The following is a 19,249-nucleotide window of genomic DNA, read 5'->3' on the forward strand; positions in this document are numbered from 1 at the left end:
TGCCAGCTGTTTAGACATTAATGGCTGTGTGTTGAGTTATTTTGAGGGGACAGCAAATTTACACTGTTATACAAGCTGTACACTCACTACTTTACATTGTAGCAAAGTGTCATTTCTTCAGTGTTGTCACATGAAAAGATATTATAAAATATTTACAAAAATGTGAGGGGTGTACTCACTTTTGTGAGATACTGTATATCTATACTGAGGTATATAAAACATAAGGCACAAACAACAAATTAAAATTAATTTAATATATTCATCACTTAAACGTCTCAAAAATACAAATTAGATGACTACTGGAAACAAAATATTCCCAACAATGTATTTTATTTACAACATATAGTTTGTTTTTATCAAACACTGCAACATTTTAATTTTTTTTACCACTGTGTGGATTTTTAATGAGAACAGAAGAAAGAAAGAAAGAAAGAAACAGAAATCACTGTACTGTGCCCGCCCCCTACTAGACACAACAGAGTTCATGATCTCAGCATGTAGTAGAGTGCGGCTGTTAATGGGACAAGTGCATCTTCACCTCAGTAACCTTTTCTCCCTCGAAAACGTGCTCTGTTGTCCAGCTTAGAATAAACATAAACATTATTTCAGGACTGTACACAAGATTAGCAAAGAGATACATTTAATTAAACAAAATATATATATTTTCTTCTAATACATAACTAAGTAGTTGTTCCAGTAGTTAAAAAAAAAAAAAAAAAAAAAAAAAAAGGTGCAGTAAACAAACTAAATTGCTGATGGAAATAAAACGATCAATTTTCAAAAGTGAGGCTTGAAAAACATGCATTGAAAAAGGAATCACCCCCTTGGTGTTTTTCCTGTTTTATTGCATTTCAATCTGGGATTAAAATGATTTTTTGGAACTTTGTACCATGTGATGTGCACAACATGTCTATGACTTTAAAGGTGCAAAATATTTTTATTTTATTATGACACAAACAATAATTAAGCTCTTCCCATCCAGTCTAGAGCAGATCGATGGCTGGGCAGGCCTTTCGTCCTTCCAGATGGACTTCATATGACACCCTCCCCATCTCGCCATTTGTGCACGCCGTTCGGTGGCGAGCTGTCTCCCTCGGACACAGGCATCATGAATCAGCGTAAAGAGCCAATGACGCAGCCAAGCACAACTGACAGCAAAGACCGGTAACTCTCTGTTACCAGCTTCTTCTCCTCACTCGCTGATCTTGTGCGAGAAGAAAAATCTGGAAACAGCAGGTTACTGATTTAACCACTTTGTTTACTGTGCCCTTATTGCCCCATAATAAAAAGAGTACCTGTCACAGCAGCCATCAGTGTACCTGTTAGTGCCGCCTATGAGTGTGTACCTATCACACCACCCATCTGTGCAGGCTATTAGTGCACCCAGGGCTGCTGTTAGAAACCACAGGGCCCCATACAACCAACCTGAGAGTGGTTTTCTATGTTTCAGTTATGAATGAACACAGTGAGTGGTCGATACCAATCACTCATTGTGTTCATTCATGAAAGAAAGGGGCTGGTAAATGTGACATATTTACCCCACTATCCATCCTAAAGGATCCTATTGTGTGGTTGCAGCTGCTGGTGAGAAGGAGAAGAGGGAAGCCAGTGCAGGGTGGGGGCTCACAGGAGGGCCTGGGCAGCAGGGGGAAAGTTCTGATGCACAGGGAGGGTGATGGGTGCAGCGGGAGGGGGAGGGCAATTACTGGAACTGATCCCCTCTATGACTCTCTTTACAGCAGCTGAAATACAGCAGCAGGGAGAGGAGAAGAAGCCAGCTTTCAGCTGCTGCAGAGAGAGCCATACACGGGATTAGTTCCAGTAAATGCCGCAACCCTGCTAACCCTGCTGGCCTGGGCCCCTGTACAGGAGGACTTGTGGTACCCCCCTATCCACAGCCCTGAATGTACCTGTCAGTGCAGCCCATCAGTGTACCCGTCACCGCATTCATTAGTGCAGCCTATCAGTGTACTTGTCACCGCAGCCTATCAGTGTACCTGTCACCACATCCATTAGTTTAGCCTATCAGTATACCTGTCACCACAGCCATTAGTGCAGCCTATCGGTGTACCCGTTATCACAGCCATCAGTGTACCTGTCACTGCAGCCTATTATTGTACCTTTCACCGTAGCCATCAGTGCAGCCTAATCAGTGTACTCGTCACAAAGCTGTCATCACTGCTGCCCATCAGTAGTGTACCCCTCACAGCCACCTGAAGGTGCTCCTTGGATGTTGGGCCTTTCTATGTGGCTAGGCTTTAAAAAAAAAGTCTCACACTTGTGGTATCTCCTTACTCAGGAGGAGTAGCAGAATGTGTTTTGGAGTGTAATTGCAAGTATGCCTATGCCATGTATGAGAAAGAACGCATTTTTTTTTTTTTTTTTTTTTTTTTATGGCCGTTTTGGTGAAAAAAAAATTATTTAATTTCTTAATTTTCCAAAGAATTGTGGGGGAAAAAAATTACAACTTCAAAAAACTCACCATGGCTCTTACAAAATACCTTGGACTATGTACTTTGCAAAAAAAGGGTCATTTAGGGAGTATTTGTACTTTCCTGGCAGTTGCGGACCTCAAGAAATTAGATAGGCCATCAGTACATCAGGATTGATCGATTTCCAATGATACGTACCATAGCTTGTAGACTTTTACACAGACTAAATAATATGCACTGATTTGGGTTATGTTCACCAAAGAAATGAAGCAATATAAATGTTGGCCTAAATTTATGAAGAAAAATTACTTATTTGCAAAATGTTATGATAAAAAAAAAGTAAAAAATTCAGTAGTGATTAAATACCACCAAAAGAAAGCTCTATCTGTCTCAAAGAATTATAAAAATGTTGTTTGGGTACAGCGTTGCATGACTGAGTAAATGTCATTCAAAACGTGGGAGCACTGAAAGCTGAAAATTGGCCTGGACAGGAAGGGGTAAAAGTGTCCAGTATTGAAGTGGTTAAGAAAAAAAAAAAAAAAACAAAAAAAAACACACACACAAAAACATTGAGTGTGATTACTGCACGTATTCATCTCTTTGCTAAGAAAACCCCTAAACAAGGTGTGGTCAAACCAATTAACTGATTAAGTATAATTAGATGATTAATTAATTTGACGCTTTGATTGCACAAAAGGTGGCGCTTATCTATCATATCATGTCAGTGTAAATACAATACACCTGTTCTAAAAGGCCCTTGAGTCTACAACACCACTAAGCAAGCATGATGAAGACCAAGTTGCTCCCCAAATGGGTCAGAGACAAAGTTGTGGAGGAGTATAAATCAGATTTGGGTTATAGAAAAACAATCTCTCTAACTGAACGTTCCACGGAGCATTATAACAAAATGGAAAAAATATGGCATCATTACAGCCCTGACAAGAGAAGGCTGCCCACCAAAACTCATAGACTGGGCATGAAAGGCATTAATTAGAGATGTCACAAACAAAGCAAAACAGAAGAGTGCAAAGACCTAGTGCATTATCATTAACACTTTATTAAAAAAAAATATATTAAAACCCAGCGAGTACCTACTAAGAAGAGCCAAAAAGTTAAACCAGCATAGTACAAAAATCCAGGGAACTGCATAGTCTTCCAAAGGGTGAAACTACCATAGTCCTAGCATCTGATGCATTTCGAGAGAAATGCCCTCTTCTTCAGAGCAAAACTAGCAAAAACAGAGCAAAACAGTCTAAATCAGTCATCACTTCTTAAAGTGGTTGTAAAGGCAGAAGGTTTTTTATCTTAATCCATTCTATGCATGAAGATAAAAAGCCTTCTGTGTGCAGCAGCCCCCCCTAATACTTACCCGAGGTCCCTCCATCTCCAGCGATGTTGTAGTATTGTCTCGACCGTCCGGGAATCCATTCATTGGCTGAGACAGCAATGCGGCGCCATTGGCTCCCGCTGTTGTCAAAGTCAGTCAATGAGAATAGAAAGGGGGAAGGGCTGGGCCGCAGCTCCATGTCTGAATGGACACATGGAGCTGTGACTCGGCTTGGGTGCCCCCATAGCAAGCTGCTTGCTATGGGGGCATCCAACAGGATGGAGGGGACAGGAGAGCCAAAGAGGGACCCGAGAAGAGGAGAATCCAGACTGCTCTTTGCAAATCCACTGCAACAGAGGACGTGAGTATAAAATTTTTTTTATTATTATTAAAAATAACAAACAAGAGACTTTACAATCCCTTTAAGTAAAGAACCTGTTTATTGCCCCTCCTACATAGGAGTGAGAAGGACCAATGTGCACCGCCCCTAAGCACCAACCTCTGGAGCGCTCAAATAATTTAAACATTATAGTCACTTGCAACCCCTTAATATTTCAGGCTCTCCCCCCATGGTGCAGATTATCTTACTTCTAGTACAACATACCACACCACACATCACAAATTCATCACAGCTTCCCAATTATGTAAATGACAACGCCACATCATCTTCACTGTTTGGCATTACAGCATAAAATCCCTGTTCAGTATATAGACCTTATCAGAAACACACACTTATAGGCTTTGATGTGATCACACTGATGTATGAGATCATGGTGATCATCTGCTGCGCTCTCAGAAGCATTGAAGCACATGCTGCCAGGCCCTGGAAAGCAAGTCTGCCTGATACCCAGAAACTGGTAGGTCAGCATGGGAATTACGTCACCGGTGCTCTTTTACTGGACAGTAAGCAGCTCCAATGCTTCTGCTAAGTTCTCCAAAACTAGGAGGCCATAATGCAGAAGCCTAAACATGAGGACACTTGCAAGTCAATCGAGGACTCAAAAGCACCTGATGTATAGTATATGTTCGTATACTGTAAGAGCCACAATAAACTTCGATTGACTCCATAAAATTAAATAGAAACTGTACCTATAGCCCTGTTGTCTACTGAGAGTGCCAAACAAAAAAGGGGCAGATCCACATACCAAAGAAGACCCTGAAAAAATATATGGTTGAATACACTACTAAATAGTCCCTTATATTAAAAAAAAAGGGAGGGGGCCAAATAAATAAAACCTTTATTATAAAGTAAAAAAATAAAGATAGAATAAGAATATATGAAAACTAACATTCCCCATAGACTAATGGACACATACAATAAATATATATAAGGAATGAGCTCTGAGGTGAGGTCCCTGGACCCGCAGCACATCAGTCCACACCTACAAGGATATTTTCATATAATTTCTATTATAAATGTTCCTCATAGTGGGAACTCCATACCACATAAGAAAACATCAGGATCCAAAAATAAATAATTGTGCATACCTACATCTACGACAAAATAACAATCAGTCATATCTTCTTTAAGAAGACATGACTGATTCAGGAGTAGTTTTGCTCTGAAGAAGAGGACATGTCCCTCAAAATGCATCAACTGTTAGTCTGACTCATGTTAGGACCATGGTAGTTTCACCATTTGGAAGACCACGCTGTTCCCTGGATTTTTGCACTACACTTTTTTTTTTACCTTTGGCTCTCATGAGTATGCACTCACTTGGTTTTAATATTTTATAATAAAGTGTTGCCAGTAATGCACTAGGCCTTTGTGCCCTTGTTTTTTTGTTTTTTTTTGTTTCAAGATTCCCGGTCTTAAAGTAGAATTATAGGCAAAACTTTTTTTCCCATTTTGGATACAGCAAGGGAGGATTTAAAAGATAAGTTCACCTTTCGTAACATGTTACGAACAGACTGGCCCCTGCTCTGACAGGTAGCGGGGATCTTCTCCGCCAGCTAGCTGTCACAATAAAAATAAATGAATAAATAAATAAATAAATAAATAAATAAAAACACAACACAGTCCTCTGACTGGCGCTCTACAAGTCTTGACAGCCTTTGCGGCTGTTGGCTTGTAGTTTTCAATGAATTAACACAGCGCTGTGGTAGTTCATTGAGTCTTTCTGTCAGGAAGTATCTGCTTGGCTATACATGGCACCAGTGATCTGCTAATTGCTGGTGCAATGTTTCAGAGACTCCAGAAACAAACAATTATAAATGCACATTTTTTTACCAGCAAAAAATGTGCATTTATTATTTTTTGTTAAAAGGTGAACTTATCCTTCAAGAGGGTAGCACTGGTGGAACATTAAATAATGATATTTGAAGCGCTTCACAATGTGCAAAAAAATGAATATATATGAATAAAAATAAATGAATAAATATAAATACTCAAATAAATCCAGCGGTGAGTAAAATTTCCTAAAAAATGCTGCAATCAAAATAGTGTAAGATTATAAAAAATTATTAAAAAATTAGTGCCACCAAATGTGTAAAAAAATCCACATAAAAAAAATCAACATAAAGATAAATATATAGGGATGTATTCAGAAGGATCAATTATACAAGTGTAGAATCCGATTGGTATAAAGCTTTGATCCGGTCCCACTAGCAAAGCTGTTTAAAAACACTTGCTTAATTAAGGTGCTCATAGACCTTTATAGTAACAATGTTTCTTTTGCTTCTGTTCACAACCAATGTGAGAATCATAAACAATTCTCATTTAACAGGCAGATAAGAGAAAAAACCAATCATTGTGCAATAGTTAGGATACCAAGGTACACAGGCAAACTTCAATCCACTCACGTGTGCCTTATAATGATAAGGCATATGCAGGTTTTGCTATAGCAGTCAGCCGCCTTAGACAGGAGCAGATTCACTGCAGTCCACTGTGTGATACTGCTGATCTGCACAGAGCGTCCTTGGCTCCTCCCACGCGTTGCATCACAGTCACGTGACTTTTTCAAGGACTGTGATGCAACGCAAGTGCTGCTATTGCAGAGTAATTTTTGGGGCCATTTAAAAATCACTCTCAATTGTGCCTGTGCTGTACAGAGAAATATTTAACATGGCAATTTAACATTACAATCTAACATTAGACTAGACATAGCTTAGCCACGCAATGCCAAAACACTCTTTAGTTGGCAACAGATGTCATCTGAAAAGATTCCCTTTATGCCTCACTCATTAGTCTTCCCATATGGGAGGTATGTTATTAGTTGAACCTGAACAACAGATTAAAGCCCCGTGCACACAGGCCGAATGTCAGGAGATATTGGCCAGTAAAAAAGTCTGACATTCGGCCCGTGTGTATGGCACCCTGTCCAAACAAAAGTTAGGCTGGCTTCTGTCGGACGAGCATGCTGGAAAACCAGCAGCCGACCGACTCTCGAAAAGTGCTCTCTGCCAATGGCTGAGATCGCTGATCGGAGTGTTCTGATGGGGGGCCATTCCCCCATCAGAGCACAACAGCTTAGTGGGGGAGATTGCTGTACTAACTTCAGAATAGTTAGTACAGTGGCTCCGACCGGAGCTGTCAGTTTTTTTCATTCAACCCGCTGGGTTGAACAAAAACAAGACTCTTATGCCCCGTACACACGGTCGGATTTTCCGATGGAACCTTGTGTGATAGGACCTTGTTGTCGGAAATTCCGACCGTGTGTAGGCTCCATCACACATTTTCCATCGGATTTTCCGACACACAAAGTTTGAGAGCAGGATATAAAATTTTCCAACAACAAAATCTGTTGTCGGAATTTCCGACTGTGTGTACACAAATCCGACGCACAAAGTGCCACACATGCTCAGAATAAATAAAGAGATGAAAGCTATTGGCTACTGCCCCGTTTATAGTCCCGTTTGTGTTTTTTACGTCACCGCGTTCAGAACGATTGGATTTTCCGACAACTTTGTGTGACCATGTGTATGCAAGACAAGTTTGAGCCAACATCGGAAAAAATCCTAGGATTTTGTTGTCGGAATGTCCAATCAATGTCCGACCGTGTGTACGGGGCAATAGTGTGTACCAGGCCTTAAGCTAGCCATAGCCTGTAAGCCAACAGCGCAGAAGGACCAGGTTACTGTATTCTAACAGCTACTGCATCTGAAAAAAAAAAAAATTGGGCTAACTTTACATTTTAGTTTTTTTTTTTTTTTAATTCATTAAAGTGTATTAAAAAAAAAAAATGGAATTGAAAGACTGCTGCACAAATACAGTGTGACATAAAATATTGCAACAACCACCATTTTATTCTCCAGGCAGTGATGGCGAACCTTGGCACCCCAGATGTTTTGGAACTACATTTCCCATGATGCTCATGAACTCTGCAGTGTAGTTGAGCATCATGGGAAATGTAGTTCCAAAACATCTGGGGTGCCAAGGTTCGCCATCACTGCTCTAGGGTCTCTGCTAAAAAAATATATATAATGTTTGGGGATTCTAAGTAATTTTGTAGCAAAAAATAATGATTTTAACTTGAAACCAACAAGTGTCAAAAAAAGGTTTAGTCTTTAAAGGGGTTGTAAGCCCTCAAGGTTTTTCACCTTAATGCATTCTATGCATTAAGGTGAAAAAACTCCTGTGATGCAGCACATCCCCCCCCCCTCCTTTTACTTACCTGAACCCGGTCTTTCCAGCGACGAGGACAAGCACACAGCTCCAGTGTCTCTGGTCCTTACTGGATAGATTGATAGCAGCAGGAGCTATTGGCTCCCGCTGCTGTCAATCAAATTAAATGATGCGGGAGCCGGGTCCTGCTGTCTGTGTCAATGGACGTAGCAGCAGGACATGAGAGCGTGCCCGCACAAGTGCCCCCAGGGAAAGCGCTTCTCCGTCGGGGCAATTGGGAAGAGGAGGAGCCAGGAGCGCCACGGAGGAACCCTAGAAGAGGAGGATCTGGGCCACTCTGTGCAAAAACCTTGCACAGAGGAGGTAAGTATGACATGTTTGTTATTTAAAATAAATAAAGAAACCAGACTTTACAACCCCTTTAACTGGTTAAACTTCCGTGAAGTTCATTCCTTTGATCTAAAGAACAAAAACTTTCAATGGGAGTTATTTATGAAAGGCAAATCCACTTTGCACTGAAAGTGCACTTGGAAGTGCAGTCGCTCTAAATCTGAGGGGTAGATCTGAAATGAGTGGAAGCTCTGCTGCTTTTATCATCCAATCATGTGCAAGCTAAAATGCTGTTTTTTATTTTCCTCGCATGTTCCCCTCAGATCTACAGTGACCTTACTTCCAAGTGTACTTTTAGTCAACTTGCAGTGCAAAGTGGATTTTCCTTTAGTAAATAACCCCCAATGTTTATAGTTAGCTCAGCTGAGGAATGTTGTGAAATTTGGCAGACTGCCTGTGTTTTTTTTTTTGACAGCGGTCAGCTTGAGCAGAGAACTCTCTGCATAGAATCAGGGAAAATGCTTTATTAAGATTGCGAGGGGAAAAGAATTGCGATCTTGATTCTTAACGATTAATCGTGCAGCTCTATGAGTTAGTATCTCATTATGCCTTTGCCTTACGGCTTTTTTTTTTTCAGGGCATACAACTGCTTTAACCACTTGACGACCGCCTCACGCCGATTTACGTCGGCAAGGTGGCACGGACAGGCAAAATCATGTACATGTACGTGATTTGCCTTCCGCGGGTGGGGGGTCCGATCGGACCCCCCCCCGGTGCCCGAGGCCGTCGTCTTTTCTCCCACGGCGATCGGAGATGAGGGGGAGGCCATCCGTTCGTGGCCCCCCCTCGCGATCGCCGCCAGCCAATGAGAACATTCCTTTGCTGCTGTATGCTAAACAGCAGCAAAGGAAATGATGTCATCTCTCCTCGGCTCGGTAATTTCCGTTCCGGCCCGAGGAGAGAAGACAAGTGAGTGAGTGCACAACACTACACACACACAGTAGAACATGCCAGGCACACAAAACACCCCGATCCCCCCCCCGATCCCCCCCCAATCACCCCCCCCCCGTCACAAACTGACACCAGCAGTTTTTTTTTTTTCTGATTACTGCATTGGTGTCAGTTTGTGACAGTTACAGTGTTGGGACAGTTAATATTACCCCCCTGTAGGTCTAGGATACCCCCCTAACAAAGTTTTAACCCCTTGATCACCCCCTGTCACCAGTGTCACTAAGCGATCATTTTTCTGATCGCTGTATTAGTGTCGCTGGTGACGCTAGTTAGTGAGGTAAATATTTAGGTTCGCCGTCAGCGTTTTATAGCGACAGGGACCCCCATATACTATCTAATAAATGTTTTAACCCCTTGATTGCCCCCTAGTTAACCCTTTCACCACTGATCACCGTATAACTGTTACGGGTGACGCTGGTTAGTTTGTTTATTTTTTATAGTGTCAGGGCACCCGCCGTTTATTACCGAATAAAGGTTTAGCCCCCCGGTCGCCCGGTGGTGATATGCGTCGCCCCAGGCAGTGTCAGATTAGCGCCAGTACCGCTAACACCCACGCACGCAGCATACGCCTCCCTTAGTGGTATAGTATCTGAACGGATCAATATCTGATCCGATCAGATCTATACTAGCGTCCCCAGCAGTTTAGGGTTCCCAAAAACACAGTGTTAGTGGGATCAGCCCAGATACCTGCTAGCACCTGCGTTTTGTCCCTCCGCCCGGCCCACCCAAGTGCAGTATCGATCGATCACTGTCACTTACAAAACACTAAACGCATAACTGCAGCGTTCGCAGAGTCAGGCCTGATCCCTGCGATCGCTAACAGTTTTTTTGGTAGCATTTTGGTGAGCTGGCAAGCACCAGCCCCAGGCTGCGCCAGATTAGCGCCAGTACCACTGACACCCACGCACGTACCATACACCTCCCTTAGTGGTATAGTATCTGAACGGATCAATATCTGGTCCGATCAGATCTATACTAGCGTCCCCAGCAGTTTAGGGTTCCCAAAAACGCAGTGTTAGCGGGATCAGCCCAGATACCTGCTAGCACCTGCGTTGTGCCCCTCCGCCTGGCCCAGCCCAGCCAAGTGCAGTATCGATCGATCACTGTCACTTACAAAACACTAAACGCATAACTGCAGCGTTTGCAGAGTCAGGCCTGATCCCTGCGATCGCTAACAGTTTTTTTGGAAGCTTTTTATTGAACTGGCAAGCACCAGCGGCCTAGTACACCCCGGTCGTAGTCAAACCAGCGCTGCAGTAACACTTGGTGACGTGGCGAGTCCCATAAGTGCAGTTCAAGCTGGTGAGGTGGCAAGCACAAGTAGTGTCCCGCTGCCACCAAAAAGACAAAACACAGGCCCGTCATGCCCATAGTGCCCTTCCTGCTGCATTCGCCAATCCTAATTGGGAACACACCGCTTCTGCAGCGCCCGTACTTCCCCCATTCACATCCCCAACCAAATGCAGTCGGCTGCATGAGAGGCATTTTTATGTCCTCCCGAGTACCCCTACCCAACGAACCCCCCCAAAAAGATGTCGTGTCTGCAGCAAGCACGGATATAGGCGTGACACCCGCTATTATTGTCCCTCCTGTCCTGACAATCCTGGTCTTTGCATTGGTGAATGTTTTGAACGCTACCATGCACTAGTTGAGTATTAGCGTAGGGTACAGCATTGCACAGACTAGGACACACTTTCACAGGGTCTCCCAAGATGCCATCGCATTTTGAGAGACCCGAACCTGGAACCGGTTACAGTTATAAAAGTTAGTTACAAAAAAAGTGTAAAAAAAAATATATATATATAAAATAAAAAAAAATAGTTGTCGTTTTATTGTTCTCTCTCTCTATTCTCTCTCTCTATTGTTCTGCTCTTTTTTTACTGTATTCTATTCTGCAATGTTTTATTGTTATTGTTATTATGTTTTATCATGCTTGTTTTTCAGGTATGTAATTATTTATACTTTACTGTTTACTGTGCTTTATTGTTAACCATTGTTAACCATTTTTTTGTCTTCAGGTACGCCATTCACGACTTTGAATGGTTATACCAGAATGATGCCTGCAGGTTTAGGTATCATCTTGGTATCATTCTTTTCAGCCAGCGGTCGGCTTTCATGTAAAAGCAATCCTAGTGGCTAATTAGCCTCTAGACTGCTTTTACAAGCCGTGGGAGGGAATGCCCCCCCCCCCCACACCGTCTTCCGTGTTTTTCTCTGGCTCTCCTGTCTCAACAGGGAACCTGAGAATGCAGCCGGTGATTCAGCCAGCTGACCATAGAGCTGATCAGAGACCAGAGTGGCTCCAAACATCTCTATGGCCTAAGAAACCGGAAGCTACGATCATTTTATGACTTAGATTTCGCCGGATGTAAATAGCGCCATTGGGAAATTGGGGAAGCATTTTATCACACCGATCTTGGTGTCATCAGATGCTTTGAGGGCAGAGGAGAGATCTAGGGTCTAATAGACCCCAATTTTTTCAAAAAAGAGTACCTGTCACTACCTATTGCTATCATAGGGGATATTTGCATTCCCCGAGATAACAATAAAAATGATTAAAAAAAAAAAAATTAAAGGAACAGTTTAAAAATAAGATAAAAAAGCAAAAAAATAATAAAGAAAAAAAAAAAAAAAAAAAAAAAAGCACCCCTGTCGCCCCCTGCTCTCGCGCTAAGGCGAACGCAAACGGCGGTCTGTCGTCAAACGTAAACAGCAATTGCACCATGCATGTGAGGTATCGCCGCGAAGGTCAGATCGAGGGCAGTAATTTTTGCAGTAGACCTCCTCTGTAAATCTAAAGTGGTAACCTGTAAAGGCTTTTAAAGGCTTTTAAAAATGCATTTATTTTGTTGCCACTGCACGTTTGTGCGCAATTTTAAAGCATGTCATGTTTGGTATCCATGTACTCGGCCTAAGATCATCTTTTTTATTTCAACAAACATTTGGGCAATATAGTGTGTTTTAGTGCATTAAAATTTTAAAAAGTGTGTTTTTTCCCCAAAAAATGCATTTGAAAAATCGCTGCGCAAATACTGTGTGAAAAAAAAAAATGAAACACCCACCATTTTAATCTGTAGGGCATTTGCTTTAAAAAAATATATAATGTTTGGGGGTTCAAAGTAATTTTTTTGCAAAAAAAAATAACTTTTTCATGTAAACAATGAGTGTCAGAAAGGGCTTTGTCTTCAAGTGGTTAGAAGAGTGGGTGATATGTGACATAAGCTTCTAAATGTTGTGCATAAAATGCCAGGACAGTTCAAAACCCCCCCAAATGACCCCATTTTGGAAAGTAGACACCCCAAGCTATTTGCTGAGAGGCATGTCGAGTCCATGGAATATTTTATATTGCGACACAAGTTGCGGGAAAGAGACAAATTTTTTTTTTTTTTTGCACAAAGTTGTCACTAAATGATATATTGCTCAAACATGCCATGGGAATATGTGAAATTACACCCCAAAATACATTCTGCTGCTTCTCCTGAGTACGGGGATACCACATGTGTGAGACTTTTTGGGAGCCTAGCCGCGTACGGGACCCCGAAAACCAAGCACCGCCTTCAGGCTTTCTAAGGGCGTAAATTTTTGATTTCACTCTTCACTGCCTATCACAGTTTCGGAGGCCATGGAAAGCCCAGGTGGCACAAACCCCCCCCAAATGACCCCATTTTGGAAAGTAGACACCCCAAGCTATTTGCTGAGAGGTATAGTGAGTATTTTGCAGACCTCACTTTTTGTCACAAAGTTTTGAAAATTGAAAAAAGAAAAAAAAAAAAAGTTTTTTCTTGTCTTTCTTCATTTTCAAAAACAAATGAGAGCTGCAAAATACTCACCATGCCTCTCAGCAAATAGCTTGGGGTGTCTACTTTCCAAAATGGGGTCATTTGGGGGGGGGGGTTTGTGCCACCTGGGCATTCCATGGCCTCCGAAACTGTGATAGGCAGTGAAGAGTGAAATCAAAAATTTTCACCCTTGGAAATCCTGAAGGCGGTGCTTGGTTTTCGGGGCCCCGTACGCGGCTAGGCTCCCAAAAAGTCCCACACATGTGGTATCCCCATACTCAGGAGAAGCAGCTAAATGTATTTTGGGGTGCAATTCCACATATGCCCATGCCCTGTGTGAGCAATATATCATTTAGTGACAACTTTTTGTAAATATTTTTTTTTTTTTTTGTCATTATTCAATCACTTGGGACAAAAAAAATAAATATTCAATGGGTTCAACATGCCTCTCAGCAATTTCCTTGGGGTGTCTACTTTCCAAAATGGGGTCATTTGGGGGGGGGTTTGTACTGCCCTGCCATTTTAGCACCTCAAGAAATGACATAGGCAGTCATAAACTAAAAGCTGTGTAAATTACAGAAAATGTACCCTAGTTTGTAGACGCTATAACTTTTGCGCAAACCAATAAATATATGCTTATTGACATTTTTTTTTACCAAAGACATGTGGCCGAATACATTTTGGCCTAAATGTATGACTAAAATTTAGTTTATTGGATTTTTTTTATAACAAAAAGTAGAAAATATCATTTTTTTCAAAATTTTCGGTCTTTTTCCGTTTATAGCGCAAAAAATAAAAACTGCAGAGGTGATCAAATACCATCAAAAGAAAGCTCTATTTGTGGGAAGAAAAGGACGCAAATTTCGTTTGGGTACAGCACTGCATGACCGCGCAATTAGCAGTTAAAGCGACGCAGTGCCAAATTGGAAAAAGACCTCTGGTCCTTAGGCAGCATAATGGTCCGGGGCTCAAGTGGTTAATGAAGTAGTCACAGTTGGCCAAGTGTTACTGCAGTATTTACATATATAAGTGAACTTACAACTGATCTTTTACACTCAAAAAAGCTGACTTGCAGAGGTCTGCAGTGGCCTTCTTTTAAACACTCCTTGGGTGTCTTTCCTTCCTGCACAAGAAGACAACAATGGTCACGTTAATAACATATACCTTACAATACATGAATAGAATTAAAAGTCCAACTCCAAGCACAATCATTTTCTGTTTTACAGCTACCGCCCCTGCTGTACTTGTGCTCCCCATTGACATTAGGGCTTCGTGTACAACAAACAGCACTGGTTATGTCTCTGCCCCTATCCATTCACAAAACTAGGGCTAAAACAACTAATCAACATAATCGATAATAAAAATAGTTGGCAACAATGAGTTGGCCTGCATACAGAATGCATTATTTGTTTACATGTCAGTATGAACATTTTACTGAGCTGTATGTGTGCTGCACTGTGTATACTGACAAGTAAGAATGGTGTACTGAGCTGTATGTCTGCTGCAACGTGTATACTGACATGTATGAATGGAGCTGTATGTCTGCTGCACTGTGTTTACATGTCAGTATACACAGTGCAGCAGACATACAGCTCAGTACACCATTCATACACACGTCAGTATAGACAGTGCAACAGACATACAGCTCAGTATACAGTCCATAAATGTCAGTAAAGTTTGGTTCACACTGCAGTGACCTGAAAGTTGGCAGGCGACTTCCTGGCGACTTGAATATTAATTTGATAGGAGTATAAAATAGAAGAGAATAAAAGTCAGATAGAAGTTGCCTTCTATCAGACTTTTTCTGAAGTGTGAGCGACTTCAGTAGTACTAATTAAGACAACTCTCGTTGATTAACGTGGGATTTCACATGTCACATGACTTGGGGTCTCAAAAGTCGGATCCCTAGTCGCGGCCGTGTGAATCGAGCCTTAAGTGCCTGAGAACTTGTGAATGTGTGAGAGTCAATGTCTTGTGGGGCATGTAATCCTTTGCAGGAGAAAGAAGTGATTTAAAGCGATTCTAAAAGCAGCCTCCCCTGTTTACTTATCTGGTCAGGATCTGAAATCAGCGCTGAACCTGGGAGCAGCAGGGATCCTCTCTCTCTTCCTCCTCACAGGACTTTCAGATTCTGTCAATCACAGCCAGTAAGGAGGAAGCAGGGGGCAGGGCCAAGCACACAATGCAGATAAGAATTGAGCCTACATGGGTTGCTATGTGTGCACTCTGAATGCAGGAGGAGCCAGGAGCACTGGCAGGGTACCCCAGAAGAGGAGGATGGGGTCTGCTCTGAGTAAAATCATTGCACAGAGCAGGCAAGTATGACATGTTTGTTATTTTTAAAAAGTTCCAACATTCACAATCACTTTAAGAGTTCTGTGCAAGGAAGATCAGCATCTAAACCCAGAGAAGCTGAAGTCTAATAGACTGGAGGTAAATTAAAGCTTTACATTTAAATTTACACTAAAAGCTAACCAATGTTATGCATTATATTTAAAAGTGCCACTGTTTTAATAGAAAAAAAAAAAATATATATATATATATATATATGTCTCCCATCCTTCATGTAGCTTCAGGTCTGACGCACAGTTAAAATACCCTGTATATCCTATATTTTTTTCCCCATATAGCTGGTTATTTATATTTATCACTGCATATAAGTATTCAGGAGTATATATATATATATATATATATATATATATGTGACAGACCTAGCCGTGAAAGAGACTTTTGGAGGGGACTGTATGCTAGCTTCTTGCTGATCGATCGGGGGCCCTTGCATTTGGGGGAACGGTGCTCTTTGTGAGCTGTATGCCTGGGGACCCTTGAGGTGGTATTACTGTGGATTCGGGTCCTGGTCCCCCAGGACACACAGACTCTGGGGACCCTGGATTTGCCATAGTGGAATAGTGGCCGATTCATAATGCTGGGACAGATACTGTTAGGAGATGCTGATGTAAATTCCAACACCTGTCTGTCTATTGTCTGCTAAAATGTGTATTGTAAATAAGTCTACTATGGGATCTAAGAGTCATTAGATCCCCATTGTTATTTGTGTTAATTAACTCTGCTATTGTGTGAAGAAGAGTCTATGTTGATTGTGATAATGTTGATTGGATTTTCTGAACTACAAGACGGCCAGTCTGGCCTAACAGTCATGTCTGAGTCATCTAGGCTGTCTAAAGGGATTAGTTAATTAGCTCATGTTAATTAGGTTAATTAGGCTACAGCTGTATTGTTAGAGTAATATGAGCAGGAGGTCTGCACCTCCACTTTGAGTGTATAAAAGCCTGTATTTTGCAATAAAGGATATTCCTGTTTGAACTTACATACAGCCTGCCTGGTGTTTGTTCTGAGCTATCACAACTGGACTAGAACGGCACAGAGCTGTAGTTCTAATCCCGGAGCATCGGATGACCGAACCATCAGACGTTGCAATCTGATTCAATAGCTGCAGAGGAGTGTCGGGAGAGTGGAACTGAGCGAGCAAGGGGCTTGTTACTAATATATATATATATATATATATATATATATATATATATATATATATATATATTTTTTTTTTTTTTTTATTTTTTTTTTTTTTACACTTTACATATGAATTATATTGCACACAACACTTTTTTTTGATCTGAATAATAGAAACAATATCCGGCCAACTGATTATTTTCATAATCATTACTTGCAGCCCTAGTCTCAACAGTTCGATCTGTTTTTAGATCCTAGTCTCAAATATTCAATCTATTCCTAGATTCTCGTCTCAACTGTTCGATCAGTTTTTAGATGCTAGATCCAGGTCTCAACTATTCAATCTATTTTTTAATTTTTTTTTTATTAACAGACATGTTCAATATATTTTTAGATCCTGGATCTTCTATTTTTAGATCTTCTTCTCAACTGTTCAATCTACTTTTAGATTCTGGTATAAACAGTTTGATCTATTATAAGATCCTGATCTAAAATGTTTAATCTATTTTTAGGTCCTGGTCTCAATTGTTCTTTCTAGTTTTAGATCCAAGATCTATTTCTAGATCCTGATCTAAACTGGTTGATCTATTTTTAGATCTTGGTCTTAACTGTTCTTTCTATTTTTAGATCCAAGATCTATTTTTAGATCCTGATCTAAACTGTTCTTTCTATTTTTAGATCCAAGATCTATTTTTAGATCCTGATCTAAACTGTTGGATCTATTTTTAGATCCAAGATCTATTTTTAGATCCTGATCTAAACTGTTGGATCTATTTTTAGATCCTGATCTAAACTGTTGGATCTATTTTTAGATCCTGATCTAAACTGTTGGATCTATTTTTAGATCCTGATCTAAACTGTTGGATCTATTTTTAGATCCTGATCTAAACTGTTGGATCTATTTTTAGATCCTGATCTAAACTGTTGGATCTATTTTTAGATCCTGATCTAAACTGTTGGATCTATTTTTATATTCTGGATCTATTTTTAGATCCTGGTCTCAATTGTTCTTTCTAGTTTTAGATCCAAGGTCTACTTTTAGATCCTGATCTAAACTGTTTGATCTATTTTTAGATCTTGATCTCAACTGTTCAATCAATGTTTAGATGGAATACATGTCAGTAAGTGTCTGAGGACTTTTGAATGTGTGGAGAGAAACGTCTCATGGGACATGTAGTCCTAGGCAGGAGAAGAAAGTGATTCTAAAGGCAGAAGGTTTTGCTTTTCCCTGAGTTAAAAAAAAAAACTGTGACCAGCTCCCCTAGCCTCCCTTGTATCCCCCCAATGTGGGCATCTCAACCGATAAAGACGAGAGATGAGCTCGGGCGTCCTCCAAACTTTCTACCCGAACTTTTGCTTGACACTGCAGTGGGCTGCAGGCTGGGTATTTCCCCGCAGTACAGATCACTTTTTACTCAGGAACGAACTCTCTGCCAGCAAACCAACATGGCCGTGTACACGGGGCCCTATTGTGACTTGTGGAAATCCCAAATACAATGTCGGAGCTCTATACTACATATACAGAGATATACAGCTCAGACATAGAAGATGGTGAGGTGATAAAGGGAGAGGCCCACCTGCAGCACACATGCACTCTTCAGCAGGCAGCTCTTCAGATCCTCCTTCGCCCCCGCACAGGGGTGACTATCCTCCTCCTTATCCTCGTAGTACTTCGGCATCGTTGCTCCTCTGTCCTCCCTTCACTGACAACTCTACATGGGCGGCGCCATCTTTCACCCACAATGCACAGCGCGACCTTCCGTCGCAAAATCACTACAACTTCCGCCTTCTCAGGCTTGCCGAAGAACTGTTCGGGTTACACTTCCCAGGATTACCCGCGGCATGCGGAAACTTCCGGGTCGGTGACGTCAGCGGCACTACGTGTTCTGGGTTGTGTTACCGGAAGCTGCTGAAGATTCGGGGTAAATAGGTGAGGAGGGATGTGATGGGCTGGTGATATTCAGTCATACACAGTATGGAGGGGATGGGGAGTTCCCTTCCTCTGTACATGGCTCATGTAGATTGCTGGGAGACCTTTTCTCAGGTCAGGTTTTCTATTGATCTGTGTTGGTTGCTATAAACACCACAGACACGTTGTTTGATGTGTTGTAGGGGGTGGGCTCTTGTGTAATTATGATACAAGCTACTGTAGTAATCAGGGCATTAGTGTCCATGCACACCGTATGGGTTGGTGAGTGTTGCCCAAAGCAAAGATGTGACAATTAGCCATACGTCCAGTTTCAGTTCACACCACCGCGCTGCTATTTTGTGCACTCAAGAAAAAGGACAGGTTGTAGGTTTATATTTTTTTATTTATTTTTAGATTTGTATACATTAT

At 41.5% G+C, this 19,249-nt stretch overlaps 2 protein-coding genes across 5 annotated transcripts in view; one reads left to right on the forward strand and one right to left on the reverse strand.

The window, feature by feature from the left end:
• Positions 1-313: 313 nt before the first annotated feature.
• COA5 (cytochrome c oxidase assembly factor 5) lies at positions 314-18,730 on the reverse strand. Its single transcript, XM_073614673.1, has 3 exons — positions 18,489-18,730; positions 14,483-14,566; positions 314-581 (listed from the first exon to the last, which is right to left on the reverse strand). Exons 1-3 carry the CDS (start codon positions 18,588-18,590, stop codon positions 540-542), a joined length of 228 nt encoding a protein of 75 aa, XP_073470774.1. The 5' UTR covers positions 18,591-18,730; the 3' UTR covers positions 314-539.
• UNC50 (unc-50 inner nuclear membrane RNA binding protein) overlaps positions 18,668-19,249 on the forward strand; it is a 50,418-nt gene continuing 49,836 nt past the window's right edge. For 2 of the 4 annotated variants that reach the window (XM_073614670.1, XM_073614669.1), the window contains exon 1: positions 18,670-18,841. The gene's annotated coding sequence lies outside the window, so the exon portion shown is untranslated. Of the gene's footprint in view, positions 18,842-19,249 lie in introns of all 4 variants that reach the window. The other 2 variants (XM_073614671.1, XM_073614672.1) reach the window with 2 other exon arrangements.

Source organism: Aquarana catesbeiana, linkage group LG02 (assembly GCF_042186555.1).
Source record: "Aquarana catesbeiana isolate 2022-GZ linkage group LG02, ASM4218655v1, whole genome shotgun sequence".
Lineage (NCBI taxonomy): Eukaryota > Metazoa > Chordata > Amphibia > Anura > Ranidae > Aquarana > Aquarana catesbeiana.